Source organism: Epinephelus fuscoguttatus, linkage group LG7, assembly GCF_011397635.1.
Source record: "Epinephelus fuscoguttatus linkage group LG7, E.fuscoguttatus.final_Chr_v1".
Classification (NCBI taxonomy): Eukaryota; Metazoa; Chordata; class Actinopteri; order Perciformes; family Serranidae; genus Epinephelus; species Epinephelus fuscoguttatus.
This window is the reverse complement of record NC_064758.1, coordinates 23,405,268-23,431,864: the sequence shown is the minus strand read 5'-3', so window position 1 is coordinate 23,431,864 and position 26,597 is coordinate 23,405,268. Positions and strand designations below refer to the sequence as shown.

Here is a 26,597-nt window from a genome sequence, read left to right as displayed (position 1 = left end):
CACACATATCTAGAGTACACATATATGTAAAAAAAAGTCACCCTACATAAATATGAAAGTTCACATCATATAGTACAAAACCAGCGAATACATAATAGCCCAAAAAGTCCATAATAGAAAATACAGAGACATATTATCCAAAATATATAAATACAATTTACATATTTTACACATACCCCAAAGTAGAAGTACTCACAAACAAGGACTCAGGCTTAAAGCCATCATATTGTACTACCTATAAGAGGCGCCTCTTATGTAAACTTTTCGTCAGGGAAATAGAAACTCCTTACACTTGCACTTTCCAGCTAATCCATTTTATTTGTTTTGTTTTAAAGTCTATTCAGCTGTAGAATAATGTTCCAAACCAGTAAGGGAACACTTATCATAAAAACACGAGAAAAAAATAATTCAAAATCTCCAAGAGATTTAAGAGATGTGGATTTCACTGGACAGGGAGGGTATGAAAAATGTACATCTGAGAAGTAACTAGTTGTTGAACCTGTCAGACAAACAGTGGAGTAAAAACATAATATTTGCCTCTTTGTGATGTGGTGGAGTTGAAAAACAAAGTTGCACAAAATGGAAAATACTGTATTTAAGTAAAGTACAAGTATCTCAGATTTCTGCTTTGTACTTGAATAATTCTACTATTGGATACCACCACTGGTGAAAGAAGAACTACAACACCAGCATGTATATATATATATATATATATATGTATGTGTGTGTGTGTGTGTGTGTGAAAAGGTGAAGAGGTGAAAGTATTTTGGGTAAAATCTAGTTAAGTATCAAAGGTTAAAGTACTTGTTATGCAGCAGAATAAACCCTGTCATTGTTGTATAGTCATATCAGTTATTTGTGTTTATGTTTCATGTGTAAAAAGCACTGTAATGACATAGCTGGTTGTATTCTTAATCTGCAGAGTAATTACACAAAATAACTAGCTGACAAATAAATATGAAGTAAAATGTATGATTAACTTCTGAAACCTAAGTAGATTTATAACGTAGCATAAAATAGAAATTCTCCAGTCTGATGGTACTTGATACAGTTGAGTAAATTTGCTTAATTACAGTCAATTTGTAAACCACAAAACTAAATATGCATATTGCTGATGTGATTCTGTCACAAACAATGGGCACATAACACACTTGTTAAAATATTGCAAAAACAAGGGGCATAAAAGAGGAAAACAAAACAACAACATCGACATTTGGTGACAAAAAAATCTAAAATGAAATTGAATAAAGCAATGTTTATTCTTTGTATTTTCTCAAAGGTTTATTTCTCATGCATTTTGAACCATTCATATGTGTGACTACAAGCCAAATGGCATCATTTGCTACTTTTGGTTAAAACTAATAAAGGTAATCAAAATTTAAAAAAAAAAATAATAAAAAAATCAAGAGAAAAACACACTAGAGTCTTAATTAGGCTCTGATCATGGTGAACTGTTTCACATCTTGTGTCCTATTGGTGAGCATGCAGCATCAGTGTCAGCGAGTCTGCAGGAAACAGGAGGAAACAAAGAGAAGATCTATCTATTCTAGGACGACCTATTATTAGCTGCATAATGGTTTGTAATGAGACACAGAACATATGACTGTCCTTAGTCAGGCTGATATCTGTGTGTTGAGTTTGACACAGAAACCCTTCACATTGCTGCTTCACTCCCACACACACACACACACACACACACACACACACACACACACACACACATACATGTCTGACCCACATAAAAACATGTGCTTGGAGTCATACAGCTCAACCTGCTCCTTTCTACATCTATCCCCCTCTTTATCCTACATTCAGGCTTTCATCTCTACTCCTCCTACGCTTTGCTTCACAAATTCATTCACATGCTATTCCATATGTCCACCTCTGCCTCATCCACCTGCCAGTCCCTGAGCATCATCAGCATCATCAGCATCATCAACCTGCTTCCCTCCTCCCCTCCACCGGATACCCACAACTGACACACTTTACTTCAAAGCTCGATTTCTCCTCTCAGCAGCTATAGAGGCAGCTGGTGCAGAGATCTTAAATAAATTTGTGGCTGTCTAGGACGTTAGGAATGGCTCCTAAAAGAGAAGCCTCCATTAAGAAGTCTCCTTCACCAGTGACCCAACCAAGACTGGGTCCTCCTTTCCCCAACCTCCCTGCGGCTCCTGCAGCTCCAAAAGCGGAGCAGAAACCCAGGATGCTGCGTCCTTCGGATTCACCATTTGACCCCAGTACTTTGGAGGTGAGTGGAGTGACTACAGCATGCTTTTTGTGACAAAGCTAATGTGGGGCATTTATAAATTTGGACTATGTTTAGAAACCTTATGTCCTATTAATCTTATTTCAAATATAGTGTTTAGTAATCTTAGCCAAGATAGTGAATCATGGCTAGAGATAAACAATAGTAATTTGTTTGTCAGTTAGTTCTGTAAAAACATGACTCACAGATTATTTGCAAAGTAACTCCTATATTATTCTGGATAATAAACTGTTAGCATTAACCTAAAATGAGAGTGAATCTAAGCTAAGCAGTAGAAATGGGGCACTGAGAGTGAGGCTGTCGCTCAGTCAGTGGCCTCCTTAGGGAAAAACAGGCTGTTTCTTGCCACAGTATGTGCTATTTCTTTCATCAGGAAGGTGGCTCCAACAATGAATATGACCTACACATCTGTGATTATTATAATTATCATTACAAGAAGCAAAATATCTCTGAAAATCTCTGATTCAAAACCCAAAGTAAGGAAATTGTCAGTCTTCACTTGATTAATAATTTAGAGAGTTTTACTTGCCCCATTTTTCAAAGCCACGAACCAGCCGCAAAGAGAGCAGACCTCCTTTAACGTCTTTCCAGTGATTTAGATAAAAGCTTATGAGATAAGTCATAGATATAACCTGACCCACCGATTATTATTGGCCATCACGGGCATATAAAAGATATAGTATTGTAGCCTATATTTTGGCAATAGCAAATGTTGGCTGCTGACCAATACGGCACTTAGCAAAGAGAATGAGGTTATGTAAAAACGGTGTTGTTATTTCATAGTTTGTCCAGCTGCAAATTCTGTACATACAAAGATGTAGGTTTTGTTTCAACATTGGAGGGGCACAAATAAAACGAGGGGATTTGAGGGTCCTCAGCCAGAAAATTTGAGCAGCCAAATACTTAATTTCCTGCTTCTTTCTTCATAGTTAATGGCGTAAATGTCTTTTATTTGTAAAAATGAAAGTCCTCTGTTACTTTCATGATTTTACTGGGGGAGACAAATGCACGTGCTCTAAATAATTGAGGGGGACATGTCCACTCTGTGTCTCCCTCGATCAAAGTTGAGTAGCCATCAGAGTTCGCTCAGACTTTTATTCTATACACAACCTCCCAAATGAGCTTTTCTCTATTGTAGTGTTCTCAGTTCTGAAACAGAAAACGTACCTCTATGCTCAGAACATTCTCCTGGGTGCTCTCAGGATCATCTAGAACAGTGGTTCCCAACTGGTCCAGCCACAGGGTCCAGATTTCTCCGTAGGTCCACACAGCTTAACGTCATACTTGCGTCTGGCCATGTAGCTGAGCTAGTTGCCTTTCAGCGCTCCTCAAAGTCAAGGATACTTCCTTGGTAGGATGGGTCCTTCCAAGTCTGGTCCTACAGAGGCTAGGCAAGACTCCCTCCTAGCATTTGGTAAACACACATTGAAACAGGCTAGCAAGTGTGCAGGTGCCTGTCATTGAAGAGGTCCTGCCTGTAATCCCAGCTAATCACATGCAATGAATTGTGGGTAATTTATACCAACTAAGGATACACACATGCATCCATGAAAATTCTGTGAATGAAGGACTTGGTCCTCAGCAGAATTCGAAGGATCATTGACATTGGAGCAGTCCTTCGGCAGGAACTGATGACATAGCCTCCTTGAAATTCAGCTATTTAAGGATCCTTCCTCAACTCTGAGAAGCACCATTTGTCAAGAAGCTCACGCTACAGCGTTTTGTTTTGTTTTAACAAACTTGACACATTCACAAGTCACTTGTGGTCCATTCAGAATGGATCCATGACCCATTTTTAGACCATGACCCACAAGTTGGGAACCACTGATCTAGAACCTCTTTCCTACTTTACTGTTTATGGAGCAGCTCCAGACTTAATGCTTGATGATGTCACAGATTCTAGTTTTAGCACTCTAGTTTTTGGATTTTGACGAAAGTTGTTCATGTTTACTCATATTTTTGGACTGTCTTAGACCATAGGAATAACATGTATACATTTTGAAAATGGGCGTAGCTCCCCTGTTAGTATATATAACTGACATACAACATTTAATTAGAAAATAAAAAAAAACATAAGTAAATATATGTAGTTAATTTAGTGGGTACTAGCAACACTGACATTACATAAGACAAAACCATAACTGTATTCTTAGGTTCTGGTGCTCTCAAAGGCCGATATACTGTAGGTCAATCAGATAAAATATTTTACTGCAAAGATGTGTTGAATAAACTCAGTGTCTCAAACTATACTAATGCCCACCTTAGACTTTGTATTATGTGCTTTATCTTTGGTGGTGCTTTGGCTTTGCTGCCATTCTCATGTGCTTTAAATGTTCCACTGTGCCACTGCTGCTGCATGATTTTATGGAATGAGTCTGTCCCATTTAGCCTGTGAGGATAATATGGGCCATGTTAAGACATCCGCTTCTGCTCACAGTGGGACCACAGACAAGACAGGAGGCCAGAGCTCCTGCTAAGGAATGACAGTGCTTTAGCCAGGCTGTTAAGGGATATGGCATCAGTCCATGATCTCAGAGGCCTAAAGTAATCCATCATTCCTGCGCGGCCAGACACTCACATTCTTATTGCAAAGCCGAGCAAAGTCATTCAGCGCAATCAGGTATTTATTTGCGCAAGTGGGGTCAAACTCACCAAAGTCAAACACACATCGACGGGACAAATATCCTTTAAAGCATCTTAAAAATCATGTCTTAAGGAAAACACACATCCCTTAACATAGTGTCCATTGGCACGTTTATTACTTTGCAAGGTTTAGGGCAGGCTGTTTGAATGAAACAAATGTTAAATATCCCGTCTAAGCATGTTTAAAGACAGAAAATATGTGCTTGGAATAATAATTTGTGCCTGATATGGTTTTTCAACAAAAACAGTGTACCTTGCTAAAAGTTCTTAATCCAGAAAACACGTATGTACACTATTTAAAAAGTTTTTGACACACCAAGTCCTGAGAGAGCCTCGCCTGTTCTGTATATTCATTGGAGGTTTCAAATTTCCCTTTCACACTAGTTATTATGACACAAAACCATGCTTGCAGGTACATGCCTAAAACTAAAGATTTAAGGTGAGCGCAAGAAGCTAAGAGCATTCTGAGTGGAGGGAGACTTTAAAGGGACAGTTCAGAATTTTGCAGCTGTATGGGATCCTTTTACATAGACAGTATATTACACACACAAGATGTCAGTCGACACACTCCCAGTTTGGAGATGCAGGCTGAAGACTGACATGGAAGCTAAGTGAACTACTGTTCTGGAGAAGTCAGCAACAAAACATATTTTAGCCCCTGAAAAAAGTCCCACCGGCTTTTTCTCCACCAATTCAGCATGTTCAATCTGCATTGGCAAAAGTGGAGCCCACTGGTTAAGCTTTGCTTAACTAAAGACTGATGACTTTCTCCCTGATTTTGTGTTTAGATGGGTGGACACAATTTCAGAGTTTAAAAAACTCCCTACGTTGCAGAACCAATAGTAAATCCGCAGGGCGGTCCTTCGGTGGCTCGCTGAACTCTTGTGCTCGTAAACATAGTCTGACTAGGAACACATGTAGCAGTACAAAATGGCTCAAGTCGCTGTAAGTCCTTCATTTCCACAATCTTGTGGACTGAGCACACGTTTGATAAAACGGAGCTAAATCTCTCGGCATCCATTTTCAAGCTCTCTGTGTGTTTGTGTCCTTGCAGACGAGAAAAGGGGGAGCGCACATTTCCAGGAGGGCGTGTCCTTTTCAAAAATGCAAGAGGCGTTGCTTTGTTGCCGGCCATTTTCGCCGGTGTGTTAAACACACTTTAGAAAGGAGTGTCCCCAGACTATCAGAAGGCAGAGATCTCTGATTGTCTGGTGGCGAGACTATTTCAACATTGGATTGTATTGTTGATGTGCAAATTAGCATCAAGATGTTCTACCGGTTTCCCTTTTTTAATGACGATTACAGACGACCGCCATGTCCTGGTATGGAGTATATCCTCTCACGCAGGTGCAGAACATACGTGCTTGTTGGCTGTCGGTTTGGTGTGTTCATATGCAACTTTTTGGCTGAGACATAGCAACATGAGGCAATGCTAGTTCTCTGCGGTTGGTTTGGTGTGTCTGGGACCTGGGCCTGTAGAGTTGAAGGACCGCTTATGCCGCTTGATCACCAACTTAGGCCCTGATCACATAGGATGCGTTTAGTAGCTGGGGGCACCTTTTTGTAATTGATTTTAATGAGAATGAAGCTTTTTTTTTTTTTTTGCTCTAAGTGCCTGTCATTTTTGCCAGAGTGCTCTGAATGCCTCAAGTTGAAAAAACTTCAACTCAGAGCAGAAAAACTCCTGACATGATCTCTGCGTTTTTACCATTAGCTATACGGCCCGACGATAGACAGCAGGTTGTCAAACTGCCCCAAGTCATGCTAAAACATGCCTAGAAATGGCCATCATTGAGGCGAAGCTCCTGGACCAACCGGTGGTACTCCCTGTGATCCATCCTCCTTTCAGGGTCTCGTGTACCCACACAGATCTCCGTTTCCTTGCGCCCGATAAACTATTAACTGATAGCCTCTCACCCTCAACTAGAGCGACAGCAAGTACCCTCTGCCTGAACATTTTAGGGACTAGATACTAGTTACTGTCAAACGAATAAAATAAGTAAACAGTACATTGATTACACAGGAATGTTAGGAGGTGATGGGGGTGATTGCCTTGCAACAATAAAAAGGCACAGCAGGCTTTTTCCTTTTTCTTTTCTTTTCTTTTTTTTTACTAGTGACATTCGGTTAAAAAAAAAGCGTGGTGCGTCATTCTGCAGGCTGCAAAACGTGTCCTGTGTGATCAGGTCCTCACACTGTCATGTCTTTCCCCATGAAAGGGCATTGGAGTTCCAGAAAGAAAAAGAAATTAAAGCAAACTGAAATTTAAAAAAATAAATAAATAAAATAAAAAAGAAACAGAAAGATGGATTACAAGAGGGGGGGCGGGGGGGGGCGAATTTGGTGCTACGCCCCTGACTGTCAATCGCAAGCCTTACCTAGAGCTGTATTCCTATATAAGGAGTGTTGCTGTTCGCCCTCCTGCTAGGACGTCCTGCGTGCTCTACGTGATGACGCACGGCTGTTAAGGTTTTCTTACTCTTCCCTGCTCTGAGAGCCGTCACACATTCTTGGGTTTGCCAACGCCTCGGACACACCTCAGCTAACATAGTCATGGTGGGTTTATTTTGTTACACTTGACGACCTAATTAACACTGCCAATACTTTATTGTGTATTTAGTTAATGTTTCGAGAAAATGTTTTAACTTTGCAAAGATGTTGAAGTTGAGTTTGAATGTCTGAAGTGGCTCGCGGGTTGCTAGCGGAAGTGCAACTTTTGAGAAGCTAACGTTAGCTTGCACTGTCGATAAAGTTAACAATCACATAATAAGCTAAGTAATGCCACCAAAGTGCCCGCGGGTACAGTAATCGTTGCAGAATGTGGTATTGGTAGGGAAGAGCTGATTTAACTAAATCGAACTATCTGACAAATACGTTACTAAAGCCACCGAAGTTTACTCAAGCTAGCTTTGCACTGCGTAGCGAAACGAGCCGTTTTTTTTTTTACAAACCCTAATTTCTCTTTGAACAGTCTGACTTCTCGGAAGATCAGATCCTTGGTGAGTTTTGATTTTGTGTTGCCACATTTTCCACATCTTGCTTGTTTTTGCATGCTTTCATTCTTGCTTGGTTCAGACCCTTTGCCCTGGATTTTCACTGTCACCCTGCTCTATGGCGCCTGTCACAGTAGTTTTTAGGTAAGGTTTTCCTCCTTTGTTTCCGTACTATTTCATCACTTTCCACTTGCAACTGCTTGTTCTTTCCAGATTGAATTTAACATGGATCAGATTCATGGTAAGTCAGTGAAATGGGAACCGCCTTAGCACAAAACTGATGACTGTCTCGGAGTGTTTAGGATGTGATCTGCATGGTAGATTTGGGTAAACCAAATGTGTTTTTAAATGTGAATGAGAGTGGCTTTGCACTGTTGTCAGTCAGTCATATTGTTGCATAAAACGTGATAATACTTAACCAGCTTTGACCGTGTGTTGCAGCGTTTTTGTATAGGGTCAGTCGTGCATTAGCAGTATTACTAAAGTTAAAAGTGGCCAAAGCTCGTATGTGTCCTCATAAGTCTTGTTCTGTGAAACTGTAGTCATCCCTGGCTGTGTCAGTTTGCCATAAACTTTGCCTGTTATCTTCCAAGCAGCTCATCTCAAAGAGCGTGCCCTTTTTTGGTGCTGGATACAGTGGTGGATGGTTTTTGTCCTGGGGCTGGTTTGTTTAATCACAGTTGACATAATAGGCTATAGCTCCTCTCACTCTCCTCCTACTTTCCTCCACTCCTCTAATACCAAATATGGTGTTGGGAAAAGTGCTCACTCGCCAGAGGGGAAGAGGCACATTCCTCAGAACAGGAAAAACTGCACAACAGTGCCTGAGCTTTTTTGGGAAATAGCCTGTCCCATAACATTAGGTCCAGACTGCTGCCCGGATATTGTGTAATTTCGACTCCATGTCTTCCTGATTGTTAATTCTTAGCTAAGCTTTTTGTTTGGCTGTTGAGTCTGACTAGAATGCCTGATCAAAGCTACATCAATCAACCTTGTGATCACTGACAAGATTGAATCATTGCTGACAGGTGATAACACCTAGGTAATTCCACTTGAAGAACAACAGAAGTGCTCAGTACTTGGTAATGTGAATGCTTGACAAGGCTTAGGTAGCTCACAACCTTATTGACTCTTCAAGAGTACTGTAAAATATCACTGTCAAAATGAAGTTGGCAAACAGTACGGATGTCAGACGATGTTTTGAAAAATGTTTCAAGTCAACTGCAGCATCATTCTCATTCTCATCATTCAGCATCAAATAGACCCTTGCTGAATCTGATAACACTAATAACTGAAACAGTGTGAACTACTGACACATTAATCTTGTCATTGATTAGATTAATTGAACTGAAACCAATAAGTGAAACCAATAAGTTGCATAATGCACAACGTTAATGTTTTTTAACCAAATTAATTTGTTTGTCTGGTTAAAAAGAAAATGAGGGGATTCACAATTTTTTTTCTAAACTTAGCAGAGCTTATGGTGTTTTTGTTTTATAGCCTGCTGACAATTAACAAAGCTGAAACCACCAGTGAATTTCAGACAGATGTGTTGTTTATCAAGTCAAATTGTCAAACATTTTTGTTTATTTCAGCTTTTCAGACAAGATTTGCATGTTTTTCAATGGTTTATATCAATAACAATGCTTGTGTTTTTGGCCATTAGTCACACAAGATAAGCAATAAGACCAAATTTTTAGAAAACTGAGTGTCAGATATACATCCCTTACTGTAATCAAAGAGTTTAAAATAAGAGTTTGAAGTCTTTTCTAATGTTCTGTAGGAAATGTTGTCACTTCTGTTTAGACCAAGAGCACTGAGGATGGGGTTGGCCGTCTTATTTCATTTTATTTATTTATTTATGTACTTATTTTTTTCAGATAATAAATCTCTGAAAACAGTTGAGCCCTTGTAACATTTTCCTTTCCTTTTCCAGAGTTTTTTTTAGAAACATTTTTTTCCTAAGATATATATCCATACCCATTTTTTCTGGTCCTTTATTTTATTTAAACACATTTCCTGTAATTCACACAAATTTAATATATTTGAAAACTAAATACATAAATGTTTGCATGTTAAAATTACAATAACAAGAGAGCATGTAGTGTTGCATTGGAGAAGTTGTTTCCTTTTGTTATTGTCAGAGTTCAGTGAAGAAGTCATTCACTGACCAGATGACTATCACCAATATACAGTATTTCTGAATTGAGGAAGTCAGAGGGATGTTTGCAGTGTCATGCAACAGAGTACATAGCGCAAGCTGTTGCACCACACTTTACCATGGAAATGGCAGAAATACTTACTTAAAGAATTTCAGATTTTTTGGAGTGTTTGAACAAATCTTGCCAATATACAGTGCATGTGGGATTGCCCAATATAGGTGTAAATTATCAATACATCTACTATTGTGGATAGAATGGCTAGAGTTGACTTGGCTGAAGTGGTATATAAAAACCTATGCAGAATTGTGCGTGTGGTTATGTATTTCCCGCCTGCTCACTTAAAAGTTAGACCAGATCATGTCATAATCTGTGCTTTCTCTTGTCTGCTTGTTCCTGTTTTTTTCCATCTTTCTAGTGCTCTTCCTATCTCCATATCATTCCTCCATACATATATGCTAATCTCTTAATTTCAACAATAATTCATACTCTTACTCTAATAAGTCATGCGTCTGTGTACCCTACAGAGTTTAAGGAGGCTTTCCTCCTTTTCGACAGGACAGGGGATGGCAAGATCAACTACAGCCAGTGTGGGGACGTCATGCGCGCCCTGGGACAGAATCCTGTCAACGCTGAGGTGCTCAAGGTCCTGGGCAACCCCAAGGCAGAGGGTGAGAGGAAAAAAACCTTAGTGGGAGACTTTCACTGTGATGAAAGAAACAAATCTGCTGTAATTCTAATCTGTCTGTTGCAGCGTGGTGTGTGTTGCAGTTGGAGGCTCAAACATGTTATTTGTCATTTAACGTTATTTATTCTGTCCTTTTTTTCAGAGATGAACACCAAGATGTTAGATTTTGAGCAGTTCCTGCCCATGTTTCAGGCTATTGCTAAGAATAAAGATCAGGGCTCCATGGAGGATTTTGTGGAGGGACTGCGCGTCTTTGACAAGGAGGGCAACGGCACAGTAATGGGAGCAGAGCTTCGTCACGTCCTCACCACACTAGGCAAGTTACATTTTTATCACTCTTGAATCAATACAGTTATCTGACTATTTTGAGTTGATTTCATTTATGCACACAGTTTAATTTTTTTTCCACTTAACCTGAAAATATTATAATCCTCATAACAAATAGCATTAGTGCAAAATTGGTTACTGTAAATTGAATGTACATGGCATCAAAAGTATACTATATGCTAGGGTTGTCACGATACTAAAATTTCAAACTCGATATCGATACCCAGGAAAATATTCAATACTCAATACCATTTTCGATACAGCAGCAAAAAAATTAAGAGGCATGTCATTTTTTTAAATAAAGATCAGAACAGTAACATCAATGATAACAAAAAATCCCCCCAGAATAAATAACCAGAAACAAGATCTGTCCATACAAATGTATTTATCTACAGCCCAGTTTATTTTCTGTGCTTCTGGTGAATTGGCACCATATTTTCATTGCTGATCAGATAGAGTTGGTAGTTTAGGCTCAGGATGCTCCTGTTTCTACCTCACTATGTGATCAGAGAACCAGGGGTTACGGGAGAAACCAAACATTTTTTCAGCTTCAATCTGTGACCTTACAGTAAACATAACTTTTCAGACACACATAATTGTGTTGTCCTGTTAAACTAACTTTGTTTATTAATGTTACAGACGGGCATGACTGATAAAGTTTTCTGCTTAGCTCCCACATTAACGTTAGAAGTTATATTTTAGTTTGATGCTGGCAACACCAGCTGCTCAGCTGCTAGTGAAGGGAGGGGCTGTACCTGCTGTCTGCAGTGTGCTGTGTTCACTTCACTAAATATTTCCAAAGAGCGCTTTTTCCTTTATCATTTTTGACCGAAACTGGCTGCTCTGATCCTCCTGCAGCCGCACTGGCCATATTACAGCAACAGAAATGTGTGCATGCATACACAGCGACAACAACAAGCCGGGTTGCAGTGAGGGCTCTATGCCTGCCAGACGCTGCCTGCACAGCGCGTGTCTGTTGGACCCGTCGCACGCACCCGACAGGCGCTGAGGTGGCATGCACTGTTAGTATCGATACTTTTGTAAATTAGTATTGTATCCGGATACATTGTTTGAGTATTGATACTTTTCAGAGTATCAAAACTTGACAACCCTACTATATGCATGTTTGTAAATGAATTTGGCGTCATTGGTTGAGCAAGTGTATTTGTAGTACGAGTGTCTTGTGAAATCCCTTATCACATTTTTAAAAAAAAAAAACACGATAATCTCACTCATGTAATATGAATTAACATTTTTGTTTCATTTGCAGGTGAGAAAATGACAGAGGAGGAAGTTGAGACGCTCTTGGCAGGACACGAAGACACAAATGGGTGCATCAATTATGAAGGTGAGAGGGAAAGAAATGAACAAGACAAAAATGGGACACGTGATGATGCCTCAGACACAAATTACACTGCATGTGTGTGCTGTATTGACGTGAAATAATGTGTGAAAAAGTAGTTTCAGATTTCTGTTAATCAGAGTTATTTTATGGCAATCATTGGAAGCACCCTTTTTAACTACTGAACTGCCACTACAGTAATGCTTGCTTTTGTCTCAATGATGAGGTAGGTATCTATCCATGTCACAGTTGAATGTCTTTTATGTGTCTTTACGCTTATGGTCAATTGACCACTCTAAGAGGCCGTGTATAAATGTCAACTGCTGACAGTGTGTTAACTGTTCTTCCTCTGCAGCATTTGTCCGCCACGTCATGTCAGGCTGAGGGCCGGTACGGGCATTTGGTATACCATGAGATGACATCTCCAGGCTTTCCTGCATTTTAGTTTTTAAATAATCCATTCTCATTAGGCTGCCCTAACACTAATCAGCTGTAGCTGCACTGTTCATATTTACAAGCGGGAACAAGGTGCTGTTGCAAAGTAGATTTGCCCCATAGGTGCCTGTGGGAAAGCCTGGCGGTCCCTCTCATCCTTAGTCCTGAGGCTTTGACCCATGTATAGCCTCCTGCTCTTCTGTCTCTCTCTCCTGCAGCCCTCTGTCTTGGCCCCTGGCTGCAGCATGCCCCTCTGCATGTGTCGGGGACTCCCCTCAGTTTATACAGGGATATGGTGGATACAGGGAAGTGACTGGTCGCATTCAGGGAAAGCCTGGTGGCTGCCATTGAGTTATTTGAGCTGATGGGTTTAGGAGTCTCGAAGCAGCTCTTCTAAACTCATTTGCATGTCTTCGGTGCTAATTAGATTGTCTTTTTTCCTCTGTTGGTGTTAGAGGTGCTGCTCTTTTCACAGACAGATGAAATAGACAGTTCATTACATCGGAGACATTTTTTTTTACACTTCAATATAGCCACCAGCTTTGAGAGTAGACCAGTCCCTTTTTCTACTAACCAGAGAATTGCAATGAGTCGCTCTTGTGCTGATTGTTTTCTCCTCAACTGATGGAAGCTGAATTCGTAGCTGGCCGCTCTCTGACTGGACTGTAGCTCCCTTGATCTTCTCCCCTTTTTTTCTGCTTCTCAACTAGAGGAAAGCATACAGCGAGGATGGCTTCTCTAACCAGTTCCTTCTGGATCACAGACATGGCCAAATGCTTTGGCTAAATAGGAGATAGAGATGATTACCTCACCCATTTCTCTCAGTACCCTCTTCAATCCCTTCTTTCCTCTGGGTGAGCAGAGTACAGGAGATCTGCTTCCAAATACAGTGTCTCCCACCCAGGCTCTCCAAAGCTGGATGAGGAGGGGGCTATAGCGCCTTATGCTGTAGTTGGAGTTGGTCTCTGCCAAGATTTAGACCACAAGTCTCACGCTTGTCTCTTTCATCTCTCTTTTACAGAACTGGTCAGGATGGTCATGAACGGGTGAAGACGAAGAACATCCAACTTTTTTTTTTTAACCCTGTCACATGCACCCTGTTTTGACATTAGCTTCTACATGCCCCCAACTTTTTCCATGGATTAGTTTTCTACATTTAATTTAAGAAGTGCCTTTACATTCCCCACATCAGACCACTTTTCACATGCGTGACCAACTTGTATGCATTCAGGAGTCTTAATGCTTGCGTTGTTTGCAATAACATTCCAAGATGCAGCTCTTAAGACATAAATTTATTGATATACTGTAAATGTTGATACTTGTGTGTCAATATTTGATGGGACAATAAAATATATGGTATATACAGTATACATAACTGTCGGCAACCTACTGTATTATTGGCTAAGACTTGCTTTGGCTGAGGAACGTGTTCCTCTGATCCTGTGGTAAATCAGTATATTTAAAGCCATACTATCATGAGGTAGAAAGAAACATTTCAACGTGGTTCCCATGTTTTTAAGTCACCCAATTATGTTGCTGCATTAAATAAATGTTTTTTCCTGACACCTCATCATCTGTGTTTTGAGCAGGGGTTTTTTTCCATTCGATGAAATAAGGTGCAAAATGTGTCACTGACTTGTCTTGACACAAGAGGGCAGTGTTGCTGCTGAAATCTGGTATGGTAAAGGGGCCGCTTTACTGTCACGATATTCAGGAGTCATATCTTGATCTGTTCTTTATACCTTTTCTTTCTTTTCTTTTTTTTTTTCTTTTTTTAAACTAAATGTCGAATTGAAAGTACATCATGAGTGTAAGCTGTGGTGCTCAAGTCAATATAAACTATTATTGCCTGAGACAATTTAGGGTTTCTTTTACTGGTTGCATTTGTTAGTATCATTGCAAGCTCAAATTGTAGCCCAAAAATATTTCATTGTGCATATTTTGTAGACATGCTGTAAATGTTCTGAGTAATGATTGGGTGACAAAGCACGAGGATATGAGCAGTAGAAGGCTGTTTGGTGGCTTCCTGACCTTTTCTTCATTTTCCTCACAGGCAGCCACAACTATTTCCCCTCATTAGGCACCGCAGCTATTGGAGTGTGGAGCTTATGTGTGTGGGGTAGGGTTCAGGAGGGTGTCATAGTCCACTGCTGAATAGGTTGTCCACTAATTACTCGGTGTGTGTGTGTGTATGTGTGTGGTCGATGGAAGTCAAGGCTATTGATTATTTTAATCCTCCTATTTGTGAGTCTGTGATCCTCGTGGCTCTGCATTCGACAGGGGAATCACTAATGGGCCTCAGCGCAGCCTGTCTCAGACCTCTCCCCGTCCAATTAACTTTCAACTGGAATCTGCCAGGAGAGAGAGCCGGGGGCTGGGCCCAGGCATGGCGCGGCTACATCCCTCTTTCTCCGCTCAGGAGCAACAGATTCGCCAAATCCTTTAAGTCTAGAATGCCATCAGCTCTCTGCTCTAATTAGACACTTTCTTTTGCCTGTAATCTAAGAGGTATTCAAGATTTCATTCTCTTTAACATGGAGATGACATCTCTCTCTGCCTGGTTTAGAAACTGTTAAAGTGGCGATACTGACAATTATGATTACTTGAATATACTGGTGACATTAACTGTAGAAAATGACGTGAAGTGTGGGCATATTCACCAAGTGACTGTGGTTTCTCAATCGTAAATAGTTGAGACTTTTCAGCAATGTTAGGTACAATTGCTTTTGCGCAATTATGCATTGTGAAATGACACCCGGAATTGCAATATATGCAGTGTTTTTAACTCCTGTCAGGCCATGTTTGACTAAGTTTTTACATTTCTAAGGAAACTTGGACTGCAAATTTTTCCCAAAGAGCTCTCTCTTTAAGGTAATTGTGAGCCAACTAAATAGCAAAAACAGCCTTGAATTCCTGTGATCTTTCATCTTTTATTTGATTAAAAAAAAATGCTGATTATTAACACAAAGATAAAGGAACAGAACAACAGGTTTGGTTTGCAGTCAGCCAATGAAATGAAAATTAATCAGCAACTATTTTGATGAACAATTTTTCATCATTTATCAAAACAAATTTCATCCAAAAATCCACAAGCTCCAGCTGTACAAATGTGTTCATTGGCTTTTTTTCTTCTTTTATATTCCTCCTTTGTCTTATATGGTATTAATCTGAGTGTCTTTGGATTTTGGGGTGTTGGTCAGATGCAACAACATGTTTTAAAAAAGTCAAATTGCACTCTGGGAAATTGTGATGAAATATTAACATTTTAAAGTTTATTTTTACCAAACAATTAATTGATTATTCTGAGAAATAATAGATGAATCGGTAGTGGAAACAGTGATTAATTGTAGCTCCTAGTTTGCTTAATCAAATTTAGGAAGTGACTAAGTGAGGTATTTTATTTTCCAAAGCACTGTAAATATAGTTTTTGTATTCAGAAATATAAATTCACTCAGGCTAGATAAGCTCGTTTGTTTGAACATGAAAGAGCAAAGCATAACTTCCGTAAAATCACTGTAGGATTATCAATAAATTGAGAGAATTGTACCAGTAATATTTAAAGCACAAATTCCCTGGCTGTATTTGTTGTTATTGGTGTCCTCTCTAACAAATGATCTTGCTTGAAAATTCTGATGAACAATATCGATCCTTACCAAACCCTGAGCCAGTTTGGTTTGCGCAATTGATCACCATATTGTTCTATTTAAAATGTATACATCCACTGGATTTTGTAGATCCTGGGTGTATTATAAGCCGAGATCAATATAGCGATATTAATGTTTGTGTCTTAGACAGTGTCTTAAGACATATTGGAAATCCATGGTGTAGCAGGCAGTGGCTGTAGTCAGCTTCGATCTCGGCTGTAAGTCCACGCAGCCATGTCATATATCCAATTCTCTACAGTCAGTCCAAGTGGTCACTTCAAATAAAGCTGAACCAGGGTCTGCGTGTGTTTATGATGGCAGGGTGTACACGCTTTTATTCAGCCCTGCCTCACACACACGCCAAAACAACATGCAGGAACACAGACAAGGTAGGTATAGATACTTTAATAGCAACTTTCCACTCAGCCTATATTCAACATACCAGATAGCCCATCTCAGGAGTACTGTTTATACATATGATGATACTTTAACAGGGTCTCTCAAAAATAAAGTACTAAGTAGGTATGGCAGTGTAATTACAGTAACGTGCCTGTAATGTATTGTACAACATTTAATGTAAGTAAAACACTGCAGCTGTTACTTTTCACTGCCTCATTATATTACAGTATCTATAGATCCACTCACACCCACACACTCACTCACACACACACACACACGCACACACACAATATTGTCAATAATGCACTTGGCAATTTAAACTTCATCACACACAAGTGCCATCCATAAAATGTGTTGCCCTGTAACATGTTTTTTTTAATCTCGCTATGTGATGTCCTGCGTCATGATGGAAACAGGAAAGAAAGGTCAAACATCTGTGTTTATTCAGATGGCCTTGTTTTAATCAGTACGGCCCCGATGCATGGGGAATCACAACAGGGGTTTAATTTCATCTGGTGTAATTCACTTTAGGGAGAAATATCTGTTACAGTGATGGGTTGCAAAATGTAGGCAGGCCATTTCGATCAGAGGTCACTGGGATGGAGAGCAGAAATGTGTAAGGTAAAGACTGGAGTACAGCAGTTGTGTGTTTGCCTCGGCTTAGTCGTCTTGTTTAATGGCACCCTCAACACCATTATTGCATTAAAACACAATTAGACTGATGGTGTTTGTTATATTCTAGTCGTCACAATGTCAGTTAATATGGAACACATTAAAGTATTTTAGATATTTCAGAGCCACAACGTGCAATTGTTATGTGCACCTATACTGTACATCTTCTGATATTCATATTTGCACAAAAGGCGACAATAGTTGCAGGTGCTCGTGATGATTGGCTCAAAATCACACAGCTCGGCTTAATTCCACTTATCTCTGATTTTCACTCCATCCACGCTTCTGTAGTCTGTTGTAATCTCAGGATGTCTGTATGTGTTTGCTTGCATTTGTGTGTGTGTGTTTTTGTGTGTACATGCAGGCATCGTGCGTGTGCATGTCTGTGTGTGTGCATTAATTTGCATACGTACATGTCGTGTGGATATGTGTGTGTGTGTGTGTGTGTGTGTGTATGTGTTGGTGTCCACTCTCCGTGGTTGAGGATTAGATTCAGTCTGGGTAGATGAGGAAGCCGGAGAAGGTGCTGTACTTGTTTGTGTTCCCTCCGTGGACCTTCCCTCCGTCCAGCTGCACACACACCTCATCACCCACGTCCAAATGCAGGATCACACTGTTGGAGGCGTAGTCGTAATTCTGATCAGCGTCCTGAGCAATGGCGCTGGCTCTTACCTGTCAGCCATAGAGGACATACGCATTGACAATTAGAACATGGACGAAACTGAACAAACACTTGCAAATGTCACGGCCACTTACTCAACAGCTCCAGGAACTCAGCAGCTCTGAAACCACTACATCTCATTCTGTTTCTCTGAGGCTGGGTCACGATCAATTATTAACAGCCCTCAAATGAGACACTCGTGAGTATGACATCACCTCTGCATTCATGCTGGATGAACATATGGATGGGACTGTGACCCGTGACCCCACAGGTGGACTGTTATCGACCGGCTGGGGCTGGGGGCTCAGGGCAAAGGAGCGGGGATGGAGATCTGATTGGGTTGTGGAGATAAGCGGACTCACTGGGGACAACAGGTTGTCTTTGGGGAAACTAGCTCAGCTGAGAAACACCATCACTATCCGTACCAGCTATTGACCTGTTGCTTATGATCCTGGGCCAGCTCAATATGCATGATATTGAGTGGGTATGCCAAAGCCAGACAGTTTCACATTTGCATGCTGTGTGCGAGTTTGGTCTTATTGACCCAGCAGCAGTGGATCTTTACTTGTTTGTTAACACATTTAATTGGGTTTACTCATTGTAGACATTTAAATACACATGCCTGGATTGAGTTACGGATGTAGAGGAGACACACCACCCTGGCAACATGTATCACTGCATTATTCAATGTTAGATATTTAATGGCATGTACATATCAGGGGCTTAGAGTAAATAGTAGCATATAGATCTTTGAAAAGATTCCCTTTGCGTGAAGTCTCATGAAGGAGCAATTTGGTTTAAAAGTGTAATCTAAAATGCTTTTTTTTTCTTTTTTTTGCTGTAGATAGATGGATAGATGGATAGATAAAGTATAATCGTACACTACGCTGCATTCCTAAAAACCTCCTAAGCAGGATGTATCAATAATTCTGGTGTAGCCGCTCCAATCATCAGACATATGTCAGCCATCAGTGGCCTTGTGTCTGGCTCAGTGTCCATCTACGGTGGGAGCACTCAATCTGTGTCAGCAGCTAGACAAGCCACGCATATCTCCATGACAGCCACAGAATATGATCTGCAACTCAACTACCATCATGTCATACCCATCACTGGGGCCTCTTTCTCCCCAACGAGCACGCATCAATTTGAAAACAGTCAATCACGGAGCAACAGAGCCTGAATTACTGTAACAAAAACAAAAAAAATGCTCTTTTCCCCATGTGCACCTATCCATTTGCCCCCCCGCTCAGTTTTCTGGACCCTATCTTAAATTGAACGTAGGTCATGGATGTTGCGTCTAACACACAGCATGTTGGTGACCAGTGGTTATGTCCCTGTCCAGTCTAAATCAGATTGATTAAAGGAGCTGAGGAGTCGATCTCCTGAGGCTTCACAGCTCAGCAGCCGCACAGTAAACCAACCACAGCTATTGTTACACTACTATAACAGTCTTGTTTCATTATATTCCAGATTCTGTTTTCCACAGGGGTGTTTTTAGGCAGAGGCAGCATAGAGTGGATCTGCCAAAAACAGCTATATTTCTCACCACAGACCAAGTCAGCTTTTCCCATTTTAATGTAGGATAAGTGTGCACTGTAGCCACATTAGGTAGGAAACTTAAACCAAAACAGATTTGAACGAAACATTGTCTCAGCAGGGAAAACAAGTGAAAATCAGATACACTAACACCTGTTTCTCAGCCTGTCTAAATATGACACGGACTCTCTGAGATGGGGAGAAGTGAAAGGCATGAAGCACAGACCAGAAACCTGAATCACTAAAATCATGTATGTAATTAATTTATACAATAATACTACTATTGTAATGTAAATGTATACCAGTAGATAAACTCATTGCACCCCTATCTAAAATTCTGTTTATGTACTAAATTGCCACATAAAGTAGGGTTTGAAATGAGTGTAGCAGAATAAAATTGATTGAAACTAAAGCATCATTAAGTTCAGAGCACTGAGGGGCAGCAGTCGTAACGTGGCCTAGAGCAACAAAATGGTCAAAAACAACCCTGTCTGTTTATTCAATTTATTTAACCTTTGTATAACTAGGATAGGTACCAGTGAGATTTAAAACCCCCTTTTTTTAAGGGGCAAAGATAGGCAGCAGCACAAGATAAAAACAAGTAAACTCTATACAATGTATTACATCGCCTTGTGTTTAAGAGGTTGACAAATAAATCAGTAACAGGTCAAATTATTTGATCCCTTCATACGCAAATGGTTCAGATGGAGAAATAAGAATATTCTTATGTAATCTGACATCCTTTGTATTTGTATCTGTTTATGCCCGTCTTGTTCCATCAGAGGAAAATCAAAATTCATGAGAGATAAAAAAAATATTTTGTCTAACAGTCCATTGGTGGCAGGCAACATTGAGCATTTATTTGTCATATAATCAGAGGCGTACAAAACATTTTTTGTTTATGTTTTGGGTGCTCTTGTGATACCCAGACTGCCCAATTAGTATAATTAAATACTGAAAATAATTCACTCTTTCACAGGTCCCCATAAGACCATCTCTCAAATAACGACAACAATCCATTGTCATCTGTAAAGGTTATATTGTTGTTCTGCTTGACATGTGTAGTGACAGCCAATATCACATTTGCATCTTTGGCTGCAGCTGACAGTGATGCTGTTGTTGAGACTTCTATCGACACAAGGCATATGTCATCCTGCTCATTATTTTGGCCAAACAGTGTAACAGAGGGAGATGTAGGGAGATCTTTCCCCCCTCAGGCCTTCTCAGATTCTCATGACTTAATGCATGAAAGTGCGCTTGGATACCGTACGACAGAGTAATATTCATCAGTCAGTGTAGAGATCATTTTACCAATATATGATATATGAATTGGTGCTTCAGCTGATGTTCCTGCGCGTGAAGGAATAATACAAGCCATCCATTAATGCAGATGCCAGACAGAGAGGCATGAGGGAGCCGTGGTGGGATTAGGACAGGCAGCCGACAAGAGGAGATGGATACGGCTGGAGGACACGGGCTGATCCGTGTGAACCAGGCAGCACACTGTGCTGATCCTGGAGCTGGAAGGGTTGTGAGCCGTGAGGCAGGGGCCCCCAGGGTTTGCCTGTGGCTGTCTCTGTCTCCGCCTAGCCCTTTCATTATAGGGCCTCCAGTAAACACGCCTGGGAGCAGGGGGGGCCACAGGCGAGGAGCAAGGAGTTGGGAGGGGATGTGGCGGTGTGGGGAGCAGCTGCAGTGTCATTTTCTATACAAGTGGAACCGCAGCACTGACGAGAGACAAGGATAGACAAAAAGACGAGAGAAAGGGGGGAAAAAAACAAAAACAAGGGCCAAGTGGTTGAGGAAAGGGGAGGGGTGGGGTCTAGAGTAACAGACTGATCAAGCGAGGCTATTTTGTGAGACCGGTGAGATGCGGGGGTATATGAAGTCTTGTTTTTATCTGTGGGTCTGTGCTCCACTGGTAATAAAACTGACAGGATTCATTCACTGTGATATACTGACCTCTTAGAGCGGAGACAATAGAAAAGTAGCTGTTAAACTTACCTAAGGGACTCCAGCACATGGCAGGAGCGTTGGGGGCGGGTGGGGTGGACGATGTTGTGGAAATAGAATATTTATTGAATAGGTTTTCCCTCTCCGTTGGGAGCCCGGGGATTACATGGCGACAAGCGACAGCAGCATTGAACCGTACCTTAGATTGTATTACCTGCCATTCAGTATTAACAGTCTGCAGTCTGCTGCACTGTAATGGTCACAGTGTGAAAGGGATTGACTTCTTTTAATTTTATGTTTCATCAGAGGCCCTTTTTGATGTTTTATTTAGAACTTTTGCGTCCTGAAAAGACAACATTAACTTCTCTTCATGGAGCATATTCTGCTCACTTTCTTGCTCCTCGCTCTGAGGCTAATTATATTTCACCTGTATCCATGTCTCTGTACTGGGGAAGTTAATACAGGTACCGGTCATTACAGCGAGTGATGACATTTTAACACTACTGTGTGTGAAATAACTTGACCTTTAACTGAGCTATTAAAGGAGTCTGTGACAGGTGAAAAAACAAGGGGGAGATTAAATGGGAGCCGAGCCAGTATCTATTTGTCTACATTGCACATTGTATTAAGAAAATTTAATATAGATATATACAGAGGTGCACTATAGGAATATAAATGAGTAGGTGAGCAGCTCGCATACCAGTTAATGAGGGGAAAGGGAGAAGTTCTGTTGAGAAAGTACGCATGACGTATTACCAGCCTTCACAGCATAAAGCATGCCGACATTAGCATAGACTGTCTTAATAACATTTACTTCCACGCTGGAATATTAAGTAACATACAACTCATATATCCTTGACAGCAATTTAGGAACAGAGTGATTAAACATGTTTATAATGGCAGTGGCACAAATGAGAAGTGCATTCATAACTATTTGTTTTGAACCAGGCTAAATCAATATTCAATCATTAAGTATCATAAGGATGTAATATGGATTCATCATCCTCCCAAACTGGGTTATCAAATTTGTCACTGTGTGCCTTCTATTTCCTAACCTTGCTTTTAAGAATTAACAGGGGGGATAGGGTGTAACAGTGTTAAGCACATGTCCCCCTGAATACTTAGAACCTGTGCATTTGTACCCCCATTAAAAACAATTACAATTTAAAGACATTTACACCATCAATTGATGCAGAAAACGCACAAATTGGTGCATAAAATTTCATCAGAATGCAGGAAATTAAGAGTTTGATGCTCAAAATTTTCTGCTGGAGAACGCCTAAACCCCCTGTTTCACATGCACCCTCCCCACCCAATGTTGAAATGAAACCTACGTCCCTGCTCGAGCAAACATCCTCATCACACATTTGAATTGTACTGTAAGTCAATTACCGTTGCATTACAAGCATGAAAGCAACTGGAGTGTGACCCCCCTTCAATTGCAAATCCCCTGACTCCGAAACCCTGTCATGCTGCAATGATTTGTGAAAGTTAGATTGAGGTGTGAGCAGGTGGGCTTTACAGAGTGGGGATTTAGACAAGGTAATAGGTATTGGATCTACAGGAATCCTGTGGAAGCCCTGCCACAGTCAGCACATCCTCCCTGAGATCCTGACATTATACCACACTCATGTCACATGGCATGAGTTCAACAGTCAATGCAGCGTGCCTATTTAAATATCATTTGCAAAGTACAGGCGTTATACATCAACAATTCCCAGACAAAGTCTGTTGGTATTTTGAATTAATTAATTCGTTTTTCAAACACCCCCTATGTGCAGCTGGGGCATAAACACAGCTTGTAAACCAATTTCATCTCTTTCTCTGGCCGACCTTGATCGCTTGTCAAGCCGAGACGTGTTGAGTGGGTGTCCATTGGTCATCGTGCCTGATCTCATCCTGGCCTTCACCACCAGCCTCCCTGATGCCTCGTCTACCAGCCCACTGTCTCCACACCTCCATTAAGTCATCTATCTTCCTCTGCTCCACCCCTGATCTTCCCATCAACTCACTTGTCTTGTTTTGCTTTCACCCTTTCTCTGTCTCAGAGTGGACGTCTCGGCATGTCTACGTCACGTCGGGTCTCTTGCGTTTCATTCATCCTCCAGAATGAGTCGTGAATCTGTTAGACTGGCTGCCTAACAAACCCAAAGTTACAAATGACCTTATCTGTGAAGGTGTAAAAGTTACAACACAAACGAAAAGGGAAGGTGGCAAATTTGTGGCTGTGGGGGGGGATTAAAACAAACCCAGTGGGCTGACAAAATATCCAATAAAGCCTCAGCACCTACGGCAATAGTAAAACAGGCCGTTTGATTCTACAGTCAGAAATGCAACCTGTCAGACATACTGCCCATTTAGTAAACCCCAGCTACTGACTGACAGGCAGAGCACCTGCCTGCCTCGGGGCTTCAATAACTCCAAACATGATCAGGTATTCTGCAGCACTTCATATACACTCCATTTCCATCTACCAGCAGCTTTGTTTGGGAAGAACCTTGTTAGGCGAGTGCTCTGTTTAACAGAACTGTTTAGGGAGGCCACCTGATGGGTGTCAGATGAACCTGGGTGAGGTTAAATGATTGAGTTGAGTGAAAAGATAATTAATGGAGAATCAATGAACAAGTTGGGGAGGGGTTAGGAGAGGAAAGTATAGCGGGTGTTCGAGGGATCTAATCTAAGATGTATAAATTATTTAGCAGGCTAAGATGACTTGAATGACAATATAGGATGTTAGGGCAGGCGGCGTTAAACATATACACTCACTTTTGTGGCAAATATGAATGATTTTAAACATTTAGTTTTACATCTCACCAAATCAGGTCTAAAACTATTCAAAATCAGCCTTATTTACAACTGTGGAATTGAACCATACAGTATGTATGAGCCTGCATTAGCCTGTGTGCACATGTTTAAACAGTCCTTGGTGCACCGCATGTCTTAGAGAGTGAGGTCTGAGCAGAGAGCATTTGCATTTGAAGTCCTTGATGAATGAATGAATGTAAAAAGCAACTTGAAGAATGTTTCCTGAATTTGGAGTCCTCTGATGAAATCCCTGTGATTTATCCCACCTCTCCGCTCCTCTTCCCCCCATCAGCCCCTCTGTCTTTAATTAGTGTCTGGGGAATGAGGGAGTGGATGAGTGGACTGTCAATTTTACATTCATTATTTATTTAGCTGAGGTGTAAACTGACTGGTCCACGTACTGACAGACATTTCTCCTGTGCTCTTTTGCACTTCTGTTTAGGCGATAATCAAGCTCTGTGTGTGATACTTACTAATTAGCCTGTTCCTTTTGGCGGCTGCATTCTGCCACTTGTCATTTAGCCACAGAACATGTGAGAATGCAAATATCCGTAGCTGTGATTTTAGACTGTATAGCATGAATTCCCCTTAATGAGGGGAAAGATTGCTATTTCATTCTTTGGCTGTCATGTTGCCACCTGCTAAGTGGAATGTGCTCTGAATCTGAAGAGCTCAATGTTACCGAGGTGAATGCAAGTCAATGGTAACACAGGACGGTCAACAGTGGGGGAAAAAAATCTGTTGCGTGGTCGTGTGTATGCATACATACAAATACGTACATGCAGACCCTCTATTGTACGCACACCTTCATGCACACACAGACGAACACACACACACACACACACACACACACACACTATTTACTGACCAGTCCGTTCTTCTTCAGGTCTGCCCACATGCTGGTCCCATCACCACCTCTCATTAGAACATGGTAGGTGAAGAAGTAGATGCCAGGCAGAGGACAGGTGAACTTGCCGGTGCTGGGCTCATAGTAGTTACCTACATTGGTCACCACATCATCAAACTTAAGTATTTCGCTCCCCTCGTGCTGCTTGCGTAGCCCTGCGTAAAAGGCGATTTTGGGAGTGTAGAGTGAGGGAGAATAGCCACCAGGACCTGGACCTGGAGGCCCCTGTGGCCCAGGTTTACCAGGCTCTCCAGGGGGTCCACGTGCTCCTTGAGGGCCAGGATTCCCTGGAGGCCCACGCAGCCCAGACTTTAGCTTCTTCCCAGAGTAATCCTGGGGCGGAGGAGACACAGCTGTCAGCTCCTGGCCAGGCTGAGACGTAGCGTAGGGGTCACATACCATCCTGCAGCTTCCAAGCATTTCATAATGGCTCCCTGCATTTCCGGTGTTCCCCCCTTTGGTTGTGTGGACCAGCAGGGGAATGGCCACCAACAGTATTAGAACCATGGCCACACCTACAGCAGCTCCAATGACACGTTTCCTGCGGCTGAGCCGTGAAGCGGCCAGCGTCAGGAAGTCCTCTTCCCCCTTGGCTGGAATCGTGCCGGCCAGGATGAAGCCTCTCACTGAACCAGTATGGTATGAAAAGGTGAAGAAGGATGTGGAGAGGAGTGGGAGGAAATCACTGGACTAAGTATGAGAGAGAATGCAAAATGGAAGACAGCCAGGAGGGAAACAAGTGGATGAGAGGATTCTTGAGAAATGATAAAGACGTCCAAGGGACCAGGAACTCAATATTTAAAAGCCTAAAAAGATGAAAACTTTACACACCACTGTGTCTAAGGATATATATATATAAAAAAAACCTGGATGTCTCAGATTTGTGGTGACACACGGCAAAAAAACATAATTTATCTGATGAAGTCTGTATCACCTTTTTTCTGACTTCCCCTGTTGTCCTCCAGTTTATTTTTCAGCATCAGACAGAAACCATGACTGGCACTGAGAGGGTTGTTGTGGAAGCAGAGCTTATTAGAAGTATGCTGAAAGGAGGACTGGTGCCAAAATCAGCTCATTGAGGAGGGTGTGGAGGTATTGTTTGTTTTGCTGGATGAAGTATGATTTACAGTTTGTTTTTTTCTCTCTCAAAGAAAAATCTTCTTTCAA

The 26,597-nt window shown here is 41.2% G+C and overlaps 2 protein-coding genes across 4 annotated transcripts; one reads left to right on the top strand and one right to left on the bottom strand.

The window, feature by feature from the left end:
- The first annotated feature begins 7,333 nt into the window (after nucleotides 1-7,333).
- zgc:153867 (uncharacterized protein LOC337226 homolog) lies at nucleotides 7,334-14,423 on the top strand. 3 transcript variants are annotated; one of them, XM_049580451.1, is made up of 7 exons: nucleotides 7,334-7,465; nucleotides 7,881-7,908; nucleotides 10,589-10,732; nucleotides 10,892-11,065; nucleotides 12,347-12,424; nucleotides 12,774-12,808; nucleotides 13,875-14,423. In XM_049580451.1, the coding sequence occupies exons 1-6, from the start codon at nucleotides 7,463-7,465 to the stop codon at nucleotides 12,800-12,802; spliced, it is 456 nt and encodes a 151-aa protein (XP_049436408.1). In that variant the 5' UTR covers nucleotides 7,334-7,462; the 3' UTR covers nucleotides 12,803-12,808; nucleotides 13,875-14,423. The 3 variants fall into 3 exon arrangements, with proteins under 3 accessions (XP_049436408.1, XP_049436410.1, XP_049436409.1); XM_049580453.1 differs by having other exon boundaries at nucleotides 12,774-12,821; XM_049580452.1 differs by lacking the exon at nucleotides 12,774-12,808.
- Nucleotides 14,424-16,397: 1,974 nt separating this feature from the next.
- c1ql4a (complement component 1, q subcomponent-like 4) lies at nucleotides 16,398-26,118 on the bottom strand. The gene is made up of 2 exons (XM_049580455.1): nucleotides 25,392-26,118; nucleotides 16,398-18,240 (listed from the first exon to the last, which is right to left on the bottom strand). Exons 1-2 carry the CDS (start codon nucleotides 25,935-25,937, stop codon nucleotides 18,061-18,063), a joined length of 726 nt encoding a protein of 241 aa, XP_049436412.1. The 5' UTR covers nucleotides 25,938-26,118; the 3' UTR covers nucleotides 16,398-18,060.
- Between the last annotated feature and the right edge of the window lie 479 nt (nucleotides 26,119-26,597).